The 12,203-nt window shown below is 34.3% G+C and overlaps 2 protein-coding genes across 2 annotated transcripts; one reads left to right on the top strand and one right to left on the bottom strand.

Moving 5' to 3' along the window:
* Window positions 1-1,129: 1,129 nt before the first annotated feature.
* On the top strand, window positions 1,130-2,928 carry LOC107026422 (fasciclin-like arabinogalactan protein 7). The gene is made up of 2 exons (XM_015227386.2): window positions 1,130-1,282; window positions 1,958-2,928. The coding sequence occupies exon 2, from the start codon at window positions 1,976-1,978 to the stop codon at window positions 2,768-2,770; it is 795 nt and encodes a 264-aa protein (XP_015082872.1). The 5' UTR covers window positions 1,130-1,282; window positions 1,958-1,975; the 3' UTR covers window positions 2,771-2,928.
* Window positions 2,929-4,646: 1,718 nt separating this feature from the next.
* On the bottom strand, window positions 4,647-12,001 carry LOC107026102 (threonine--tRNA ligase, chloroplastic/mitochondrial 2). Its single transcript, XM_015226957.2, has 8 exons — window positions 11,681-12,001; window positions 10,949-11,095; window positions 10,643-10,790; window positions 8,688-8,941; window positions 8,174-8,551; window positions 5,936-6,244; window positions 5,508-5,708; window positions 4,647-5,212 (listed from the first exon to the last, which is right to left on the bottom strand). Exons 1-8 carry the CDS (start codon window positions 11,999-12,001, stop codon window positions 4,952-4,954), a joined length of 2,019 nt encoding a protein of 672 aa, XP_015082443.1. The 3' UTR covers window positions 4,647-4,951.
* Between the last annotated feature and the right edge of the window lie 202 nt (window positions 12,002-12,203).

Raw genomic sequence — 12,203 nt, 5'->3', positions numbered from 1 at the left:
TATCATATTTGGACTTAACACACTCGTTAAAAATAAACCGAGGGGAGTGATAACTATAGGAGGAAATTGATGGTTGATTAAGACTACACTACTTTCATGAAGAACACTATAAATAGATCTAAAGTGTTAACCTATGGGCTTAATGAAGTCCCATGTTGTAATATTTATATTGCATAGATAATACTTATTAGCCGATATAATTTAGGTGATTTTTAAATAATTTATTTTTTTTATTATTATAATCTTTTATCGATAGCTGATATATGTGGATATGAAGTCTTATAATTTTAAATTTGACGATTGAATGTTATTTTTTTTTATCTATCAATTGTGGTCCCGTAATTTTCATCCTTCACATTAAAGAAGTTCTCTACGTAAATTTAATTTCTCGTATGGTTGATTTATAACTATTTCGTGCCGTATTTATATTTTGTTTTCCCCAACAAATTGAATATATGGTAGAGTACCAATTTATAGACACAAGAAAAAACATAGAAAAAGTATTTTAAAAACACACACAATTAGATGAAGACATTGAAAGGCCAACGCACATCAACACTTTGCTTTTAAGTCTTGTCACAACATTTTTTTCCACTCAACAGACAAATTAACACCCTATAAATTTTTATTTTTTTCAAATTTCACCGTAATCTTCATAAGTTATAATCCTTGTTTTTTTCGACTAATCACTTTATAGTGAGCACTTTGTATATATTGAATAAATTCTTACTGTGTAATAACCTACTAACACTCAAAGGCAATGGCTTAGCTACATGTAGTTCAGGATTCACCCTTTTAGCGAAAAATTATATTAATAAATATTATGTATATTATAGTAGACCCTTTCTACTATTTTGTGTGTCTATCTATATTTTCATATTTTGAATTCCTTTATTAAAAATCTGACTCCGTTAATATACGCAGAATATGAACTCCACTAGTCAAGCTCTATGTGAAAAACTCGACTTAAAAGACATAAAAAAATTGATTCTGAATCATTTACGTAAATAAATCACTCTTCAAACCAACTAGGATAATACACTATCAAATTTACCATATTATTAAATAATGTGGACAAGAAAACGCCCATAGTAATGACAGACGTAAGCAAAAGCTTTCATTTTCCTTATTTTGCCCTTTTCCCCTCTTCACCAAATGCCACTGCAAATATTGTAAAATTTACACATTCTTTTTTTCTTTAAATACTCTCTTTGTATACTAAACTCCATACCCTTTTGCTCTCAAGCCTTTTCTCTCTCTCTCTCAGCTTCTCTGTTTCAAGGTCTGTTTTTAATCTTTGCATTTTTTTCTCTTATAATATTTGCATTATTTTGTTTCTTTTTTGTGTTTGTGTATGAGGGGTAGTGGGATTTTTTTGTGGGGGTGGGGTGTGTATGACTGGATCTGGATCTGTATTCTTGTTCTTGTTTAGTCAGCTTCATGTTTCTGCATTGTTTTCCTCAAAGATATTGAAAGTTGTAATTGACATTGTAACATCTAGAAGTTTCTTTTTCTTGTTCTTTTTTATTTATTTTTAATTTTACTGTTATATCTGCTTAATTTTGTCTTTGCATGTCTAACTGTATGAACAAGTTCATTTAAGAATTTTTTAAGGATTGAGTTGATGAGTTACAATTATTTTATACTCAATTGCTAGCTCATTTTTTTTTCAAGAAGATTTTGTTGTGGTGAGTATGAAAATGTACCTTTCAAAAGGGAGATACAAGTTTTGCCCTCAAGAAAGTTATGTAGTTGAAATGTTGAGATCTAACTAAAAGGGTGTCTAGATAACATAATATTTGAGTTTGGGTTAGTCCTGTTTTGGTTTAGTTTAAGCTAAAGATGCTAACTTTATGTCATTTTGCTTTGATTTTGGTTTAGTTTAAGCTAAAGATGCTAACTTTATGTCATTTTGCTTTGATTTTGGTTTACTTAATGATGGATCTTGAATTTGTAGGGGTCAGTGAGTGTGAAAATGGGCTACTCCAGGGTTGTTATTGTTAGTAGTCTACTTCTAGTGTTTCAATTGTCAACTGTAGTGGCGAAAGGCAAAGCGATTGGATCTCCAATCATGGCACCAGCACCAGCACCAGGTCCTGAATACACGAACCTAACGGACTTACTCTCCGTTGCAGGGCCTTTTCATACATTCCTTAACTACCTTGTATCGACTAAAGTCATCGAGACTTTTCAAGCCCAAGCTAACAATACAGAAGAAGGGATCACACTTTTTGTTCCTAAAGACTCAGCCTTTACCTCACTGAAAAAGCCCTCACTTTCCAATCTTACCTCAGAACAACTTAAGTCCCTTTGCCTTTTCCATGCATTGCCACATTACTATAGTCTAGCTGATTTCAAGAACCTTAGTGATGTTAGCCCTATTAATACCTTGGCTGGAGGAAACTTATACTCGTTGAACTTCACCGATGACTCTGGGACCGTTCATCTTAACTCAGGATGGTCTAGGACTAAAGTTAGCAGCGCTGTTCGCACCACTTATCCAGTTGCTGTTTATCAGGTGGACAAGGTACTTCTTCCTGAAGCCATATTCGGGACGGATTTACCACCAATGCCAGCACCAGCACCAGCACCAGTAACGGATATCGCCCCTACTGCTGATAGTCCAGCTGCTGATCAAACAGGCAAAGCTAGAGCACCAGCATCGCCTGATTCATCGTCACCATCAGCTTCTCACAAGATGATGAGCTGGGGCATTTTGAAACATTTGGTTTTGGCTATTGGTGGTGGATTCTTGATGTTTTTCTTGTAATGAAAAATGATGTGTTATTCTGTTAAATTAATGTTGAACATCATGGTACATCTGTTTTTTCTTATTGATTTTTAAAATACTCCATACATTGGGGATTTAGTATTGGTTACTTTACAATATTTTTGTATACATTCATGTATCATTTTCATTTTCTCATACTCCATATTCCATATTCTTTATTAACCTTTTCTCCATTCTTTAGTTTTATCATTGTGGAATTCTTTTTCCAAAGTCCTATCTTTTTAAGCTTTTCAATATTTATTCCATTTGCTATGTTGCAACTTGCAAATGATGTCCCCTTATTTTTATGGCACATTGCATGATTAACACATGGAAAAATATTGTATATGTTACTTATAGGGTCTATCTAGGCCGAGTTGGTTGAGATTTTTCAAATATCAAATTGAAATAATAAAAGTTTGAATTCTTCAATCTCGTTTTTCTTTATGGATTTTCCTATTTTCTTAGATTATGCACAAGAAATGAAGCATGTCAAAGAAGACAGATGAAATTCTTTGAAAAATTTACAAGACATTAAGTTTTTCTTTTTTAAAAAAATACCCTTTTTACTTTTAGTAATTGATTTATTTATCAAATGTATGAAAATTGTAAACACCACTTATTTTAAATTGGAGAAGATAAAATTAGGAAAGAAGAGTTTGATGAGGAGCTCTCGATTAATGAAATTTGAAAGAGACAAATTCTAAACAAAGGAAACTTAAGTGTCCCAAATCAACAATTTTGAATTTATGTAAGAGTCTTTAGTTGACTAAAAATTGCCTAATTACAATTCCCAAGGATTTTCTTACTAAAAAAATAATATAATCTATTAGGTGACATTAATTTTATGTCCGACCTCTTGAGAGAAAAGGACAAAGTGGTCCAAATTAAAAAAAATTTACTATAGTTTATTAAGCTATAATTATTACTATTATTATATGTACCATAGAAATGAGTTGTAATTAAGAAAAAAACTACCCCTTCTTTAATGCTTAGGGTTATAATTAGAAACAATTACAAACATTATTAGTCTTGCATTTGTTTTTAATAGTAACACTTATTTTGGAACAATTTTATTGAGCTTATCTAACCGTTAAAATGTAATGATAAATATATATGATGAGTTTAAATTTTGAACACGATAATTGGTATATATATCTCTTACAAATAAAAGAGTTAATCATACTATTTGATAAACTAATATGTTAGATTATACAAATTGTGTAAATATATTACTTATACACTATAATATAAATATATGTATATACATAACCTAAATCTTCACACACACAAATCACGATCTATTCCGTCAAATATTTTACAACTGGAATCACATGGACTCCAAGTAATCTACTAATTAGTTCACGTGTCAACATTGATATCGTCGTTTTAAATTATTTGTCGTATTTCTCTTTTTACACGATTTTTTTAATATAATTTCTTTCATTAAATATTTACTCTAGTGACGTGTTTGTAGTCTTGAGAACAAAATAGATGGAAAATTTTAATTTTATCTTGAACTTTTATAATGACTAATAATTTGAGATAACTATTTTTAAAAATTACGATAAATATTTTGAGATAGTAAAGAGTGATAAAACAAAAGAGATAGTGAGCTGTGATGAGTGTCATTGTATTTGTAGATCTTCATTTTTATGATTTATGAGATCTTAGATATAAGGTCAACTAAAAAATCGAATAGTTTATTTATCAACAAAGATACCAAATTCTAACATGGGCGGCAAGTTTTTTTTTTTCCCTTTCTTGTCAAAGTTCAACAAGCTATGGTTACCAATTTACCATATAAAAAATGTTTAAAATCGAACTTAAAAGTACTAGCATAATATTATATTTAAAAATCGAAAATCAAAATTACCGAACGAAAACTTCAAATATCATACTATATCATATCAATGTTCATCCCTACTAAAGGGTGACGTAGACGGTTTTCATTAATACAAACAATAATGATGGCTTATGCAACTCTAACCTGTGACCTTAGGTCATGCGGAAACAACTTTACTATTATTTCAAGGAGCCTTTCATGAGGTGAAAATCTATAAAAGATTGAATAAGAATTCATGTATTCCTTTATTTTCCTCTCTATTTGCTCTGTGGTTCACAACTATGTTCAAAATCATACATGAATGACTGACCTAATACAATAAATCATTCTCTTGATCATAGGAATGTACGATTGTCACTAGCAGTCTTTGTTCTGCTGATAAATTCATCAATGGACATGTTCCCTAACTCTCCCGCGAACCGAGATCGAACAGTTATAGTTTCTGTTTCTACCTCTTTGGGCCCAACTACAGCCATCAATGGGATCTTTTGCTTCTCTGCATTCCTAATGAGTTTTGGCAGACGCTCGCCGCTGCAAACCTCGACCCGAATACCACTAGCTTTTAGTTTCTTGACTACTTCATTGCAGTACTGGAGCTGTGAACATAATGCTCTCATAAGTCAGTATGAGACACCATATATATATATATAACACCAGAAGCAAATTTCACAGATTAAAATATAAAAGAAATTATGAAGCCTTTTGCTAGTTTTTCACTTGATGAAAATGAAATGGATCAAGATGTACTGTACACTCAAATAGAAACCACAAATTATGTTAAATGGCGACTTCCAGGAGTTAGTGTAGTGTAAGCATCTCTCGTCAGGGTAAAATACTAAACATGTATTTATGCAAATGGAGACGAGAATTAGTCAAAAGAGTATTGATTACCTGAGCATCAGTAACTGGTAAAACTCGAGCTTGGATGGGAGAAAGCCAAAGTGGAAAATCACCAGCATAATTCTCTATGAGAACACCAAAAAAGCGCTCCAAAGATCCAAGAACTGCTCTATGGATCATAATAGGTCGCTTCCTCTCTTGATTTGAATCGACATATGTAATGTCAAAGCGCTGGGGTAAATTGAAATCAACCTGTAGAAGCTCATGTGTCAATGAAGGATTACAAAGAAGCTAAGGAGCTTGGACAAATACAATGAATAGAAAAAACACTTTCAAGTTTGCGAGAGGTCAAGACTAAAGCAAACTTGATTAGACTTTAGAAAACAGCGAACAGAGGGACCAAGAAGACAAGAAGACAGAGGAGAGTGGTCCAATGGAGCATACAGGCCAATGGAAAAGGAGACCAAGATCAAACATGCCTGTATAGTTGAGCATTGCCACTTCCTTCCAAGAGCATCCTCAATTTTCAGATCAATCTTTGGACCATAGAAGGCCCCACCACCATCATCTATTTGATAGCACCAACCTTTATCTTCTAAAGCATCCTTAAGTGCAAATGTTGCTTTTTCCCAAATCTCATCATCTCCAACAGCTTTTTCTGGCCTTGTTGAAAGGTTCACCTCATACTTGTCAAAACCAAATTGCTGTAATATTTCCTCTGTCAGATCTAAAACACCCCTGATTTCATCTTTAATTTGATCTTCTAAACAGAAAATGTGTGCATCATCCTGCAAAATCAATATAGAGGGGTATCAGATACAGTAATGCAAGCTGCTACTACTTTAGAGTTTCTGGATGAAAGAATCAACACTTGAAGCAGACATTTTATCTGAATTATCTCATACGATTCAATCTTTCTCATCCTTTTCAGAGAGAGGACAAGTATACTACTAAGACGACTGTACATTGCAATATGTTTTAATGATTATAATTATAAATCTGGAAACAAAAATCTCTTACAGCAGTGTAGAAGATAACAAAAAGGTAAAAGTTAACAAGTTAACAACTCCCCACCACCACCTGTAATACAGGGTAAAAGAGTACAATAAAAGTCTTTCACAAAAGGCTGAAGTATAACATAATGTAAGATATCTAAGTTATGCAGGTTAAAAAGCTGAAACTCCATAACATCACAAGCAATGCACTCAGTCAAATCTCTTTAATTTTTTAGGTGCTCCTCTTGGAAAGTCCTTGGTATGAATAGAGGAGATAATGGAGGTTGGCTCCACAGTCAGATTGCCGAATTATGAACATTCCAGAAATTCTGGCTATATATATTTGGGGACGATGAGGAATGTCTGCATTGGGCATAATTCTCAAGGAAGGTGTGACAAGCAACAAGCAGAAGGGAAAATCTTTGGACCAAGTTAAGTGCTGACCGGGAAAGATGGAAGGAACATTAAACAATAATGACCAAAAAAAGTGAACAGAAAAAAAAAATATCAAAGTAGTCTGGTCTTTAAGAGGACGGCCAAGTGATGGAGGCAAAGGAGTACAATGGTACAACCTAGAGATCTTAAGTTCCTATCCCAACTACAACACTCTAAAGTCTAATGTGATCTGCTCCAGCCATGGTGAGTAGGATTACTTGGCTTATGCATGTCGCCTTGTAGGCGGAAGCAGGCTGCCCCTGAATTAGTATATGGGGAAGAAAAAGAAAATCAAAGTAATCTAAAGAAGTGTCTTGACTGTCCTCATTTATAGCAGGCACTACTTTTATGTGTACAGGTTAGTGTGTGTTGTTTTCCTCTCTCTCTTCTCAGGCAGTTCTTTGTATATGTTTCGCGGGTGATGGAACTCTTATGGGGCATACTAAAGTTTAATCTGGAAGAAATTTCTGGTCTTTCTGGTGTCATAAACACCACTCCTCTGAGATCTGACAAGAAACTGAGGTTTGGGATCTAGAAGGGTTTGGGGTTTGCTCATATTTTACAAAAGATGCTTACTTATAAATTGGATCATATTGGAGTTCGATAGGACGTAATTGGTACTACGATCATTGGGGGAATAATACCTTATCCCGAAGATGTTCCAGAATCTTTTCGATTGCTCATTCGAGAACTATGATCTTAAGCTCTGGAACTGAATCATTTTCTTTTTACCGTTGGATGCCCAAGGAAAAATTTCACAATAAAAAGAAACTAAAACCAATATAAATGATTTGCAGTTTCTTAATTGAGAAACTTTTCATGTTTACTGGAAATACCAAATGTTTCTACCAATAACAAAGTTCAGATGTTGAGACTCAATGGTAAACAAAACCCCTAAAGAGAGAACATACTGGTTTGTTCAACCACATTAGGTATGTTCTCTATGTCCCAGAGAACCCAAAGCAGACCAAGACAAAATCCTAGCCCTCCATGAGGAGAAAAGAGACCACTTATATCAACTACAGCAAGTATGTTTGTGCTCCACAACAATGGACTTCTAGAAAATCCATCTTCATTTACTCAAATTAATTGTTGCATAACCATAGGTCATTGTGGTTACTGTACAGGAAAACACAAATAAAATGCAAGACCCATTTTTTACCACCCTTCATTCCTTCTTCTTTCAGACAATTGATCAGTAACCGCTCCCTCTTAGGGATGATAGTTCTAATCAAGGATACAGATGTTGAGACTTGAGGAAATAAATATTTTATGCTTGGAACGTACCTGAGTAAAACCTCTTACACGGAAAAGCCCATGTAAGCTTCCGGATAACTCATACCTATACACTGTTCCCAACTCTGCAACTCTGATTGGAAAATCCCGATAAGAGTGTAACTGCCTCTTATAGATCAATACATGATAAGGGCAGTTCATTGGCCGAAGCTGAAAAAGCTCTTCCTCAATCTCCATCTGATCAAACATATTCTCTTTGTAGAAGTCCAGATGACCACTAATCTTCCAAAGATCTGCCTTCGCTACATGGGGAGTATAGAGCAAATCGTAGCCCCGCTCCATATGAATCTTTTTCCAAGTATCTTCTATTATGTGCCTAATGATAGCTCCCTTGGGATGCCAGAAGACTAAGCCTCCACCAGCTTCATCCTGCCAGTTTTACTATCAATTTTAGTTTCAATTCAAGCATATGCAACAACAAAAAACAAGTTGTTGAATTTTATTCCATAAAAGGGCATATATATATCATCAGTCTCATAAATGGGTTAATCAAAGAGAGACCTGCCTGTATGGAGAAGAGATCAAGATCTTGGCCAATTCTCCGGTGATCACGCCGTTTAGCTTCTTCTTTGAAATGAAGGTATGCTTTTAATTGGTCCTCATTCTCCCATGCAGTGCCATAAATCCTTTGGAGCATTGGTTTCTTTACATCTCCTCTCCAGTAAGCACCAGCAACAGATTCAAGCTCAATAGCTTTTCTGTTAATCTTTCCTGTAGTTTCAACATGAGGTCCCGCACAAAGATCCCACCATTCATCACCTACGAAAAGAAACCATTTGACCATGAGAAAAGGTAAAATGTACTTTGTTGTTAAAGCAATAGGTTTATGTGGTGTTTCCACAATCAGATCAAGTTCAGCAAACAACGAGATGAAGCTTTCTTGGGTGCTTTATGGTTTATAAAGGATGGATATGCAAATATTGGCTTAAAACCTACATTTTGATGGATAATTTTAGCTAGAAAAGTCCAAACTTAACTTTCTTTGTCCATCTCTAACAAGTCTTAATCCCTTCTTCGATCGATCCTAATCTGTCAACTATATCTAAAATAATGCTGTAAAAATGATGTTCTAGAGAAGCAGCTGGTAAATTCTTTAAGTAAGTTCACCAATTCTACATTTTCTGAAGCACTTTTTAGTTGAAAAGTATTATAGTAACAATAATTGTTAGCACCAATAACAGCATGTAAGCTTGATTCTTGCACGGTAAGGACTAATGACTTGGATCTGGTACCACAAGGATTGAGACCAGATCCCGAAGAGTTGATTTGGCTACTCTGACCTTAATGACTCATGTTCTCACACCGCAGACCTCTGCAAAATTGTCAAAGCTTCCAGGGTGGGGTACAAGGCTTCAATGGCAAAGTTTTAGTAAGAGGTGGAAGTTCAGGAATATTAGAAGTAAGATTTTACTACAAATCAACTATCTATGTGTCCAGCCAGGTTCAAGTCATCTGGCGTCCAGGTACAAGATTCAGTTTCCCTCTCTTTTTAGCACTAACAATAGTAATAACAACCTAACTTGCAGAACTCATTGCACTATTACGATATCAATATGGTACATCTTTCCATCTAAGCACTAGATTCAATTCGTGCATTATGACATAAAGTGAGCCAATATCTTTGTTAACAGCCTTTGTGATGGAACTCTGAAACTTCACTTACCTGTTCATGGAACACTTCCATGACATCACTTTGGCCCTCCACAAACGTAAGTTTCTATATCGAGAAATGAAATTCCCTTAAAGTGAAAACATTTGACTTGGTTACAAGTATAAGTGAATTTAGCACAGAACATAATGAAATATAATACTTGACTAAAAATATCTTTTAACCTGATGTTTTAGCAGTATTAACAAGTAACTATATAATTCACCAAAAGAATGATATATTCAGAACAACCTGCAGCAATTATTAGGGTGGGTACTGAGAATTCCACTTGAAACACTTTCAGGAAGGATGTAATTAGCAGCAAAAACCAAAAATTTTCCTCCAAGAATTAGTCTAGCACTCCACCATATGATGATTTGTAAATAACAATGACATCAAGACAGCTACTAAGTTAAGGTCAACATGTATAATAGTAGATCCTCAAGAGATAGATAAGGTTCATACACTCAAAAATGCTCAAGTGGAATACCACAATCTTCTATTGAGATCATTCGGATCACTTAAGATACTCATTTCAACGAATCACCGGGTAAAGTCCTGAAATATATAGTGTTTATGGTTCTCAATTAACTCCCCATGATTAAATCTCATTTATGAGTCATATACAACCATAAAGTTAAAGTTCATATCGTCTTAGTTAGAAAACATGTACATATGCTTTATCAAAAAAAAAAACATGTACATATGCTAAAGTAATATTTTATATTCAAGTTCCTAAACTTGTGGGATCACATTAAGTATGTTGTAGTAAGTTTCTCAAACTAAACAGAAGCAATTAATCGAAGTCTTACCAATATGATAAATGGTAATTGGTTCCTCCTTTATGCTCTCTAAAATTTCGATCTTGTAAGGTTCGTTGATAGACATTATTCTTCTCTGAGCTTCATCCCGGCTAACTTCTTCTCTAACAAGAGGCAAGTTTCGGCTGATAATTCGATCCTAGAGAAAATTTAAGATGTCAATTCTCTAACCAAAAATCAAAGCTTCATTGACAAGATCAAACTATTTTTTAGTTCTTCTTTAGGGGGAGTGGATCCTTGTGGGGAGGCAGAGGGAGTTACTTTCTAACAATCACTAAAAAGCACAAGTTAGCTTACCATTTCCTTCTTAATCCTCTTCAGGTCACTGTCAGTCAAAGGCTCCATATCAAAATCATAATAAAAACCATTATCGATCCAGGGCCCAATCGTCACTTTTGCATTCGGGTAGAGTTTTTGGACTGCCATGGCCATAACATGAGCACACTGCAGCAAAGAACACATCAACCCACCCTCAGAATGGTAATTTATATTACTAAAATCTACTGGTCACATTTAAACTATAAAAACTCAGCATTCTACATAATGAACTAGTAAACACACCAATCCTTGCAAAAAACAGGCAACAGATAATACAAACCTCATCTCCGACAACATTAATAGAGTATAATAAAAGAAAAAAACTCCCCAAATCAACATTAAATGATTTCTTTCCATCTATTCTACCCTTGGTAGACAAATTTACCTATGAAATTAGTCAAGGTGCACACAAACCGGCTTGGACACCACACTTACTCAAAAAAATCAAACTTCCCAAATCCAACAAATGTACAAGGAGTATACTATGAGTTATAAACTAAACTAATTACTTCACAAGAAAATTAGCTTTCTGTAATCTAGGAAAGTATAAAAAACGCATTTTTTTACTGATATTAAAGTGAGCAACAATGTATACTAAGCAATACTAATTTCTGTAATCGACCCACTTAATAATTTCAATTATAAACACAATAAAACTGGAAACAATTCAATTTCATGAATACCCATAAACCGAACCAGTATCAACATTACCGTATGGCGAATTCGAAGTAGCCCATCTGATGACTCGTTAGTTGGGAGAACAATTTTCTCATTTGGGGCAGGAGCTTCTTGTAGGGCGGTGGAAGCATGGGTAGAGAAAGAAGTGCGACGTCTCAGCAACTTGTTCCTGGTAGTTTTGTTGTTGTTGTTGTTAGAGGGATCAAGTACAAAAAGAATACGATATTGACGAATTGGGAAGGAAGAAAAGGGGTTTTTTTTGAGAGGAGAAAGGGATTTATAAGAGGAAGTGAAGAGAGAGCGTGAAGATAGTGATAGCGCCATTGTTTTCCCCAGTGCTCCAACGTACTTCATTTGAGCTGATTTTGGGTAATGATGTTGCTGTGAGTCTTGTGATTTCTGTGGTGGAGCGTTTGCTTCCTCATATTTTACTTGCACAGTTCAAAAATAAAAAACATTTTGTGGGTGTGAAATGACAAATAGTCGAGTATATTATGTAATATAGTTATAGTTTTAATTATTTTTAATATTTACCTATAGTTTTGTAATATTTTGC

This window comes from Solanum pennellii, chromosome 7, assembly GCF_001406875.1.
Source record: "Solanum pennellii chromosome 7, SPENNV200".
In the NCBI taxonomy this organism is placed as follows: Eukaryota; Viridiplantae; Streptophyta; class Magnoliopsida; order Solanales; family Solanaceae; genus Solanum; species Solanum pennellii.
The sequence above is the reverse complement of the archived record's forward strand: the minus strand, read 5'-3'. Positions and strand labels throughout refer to the sequence as shown.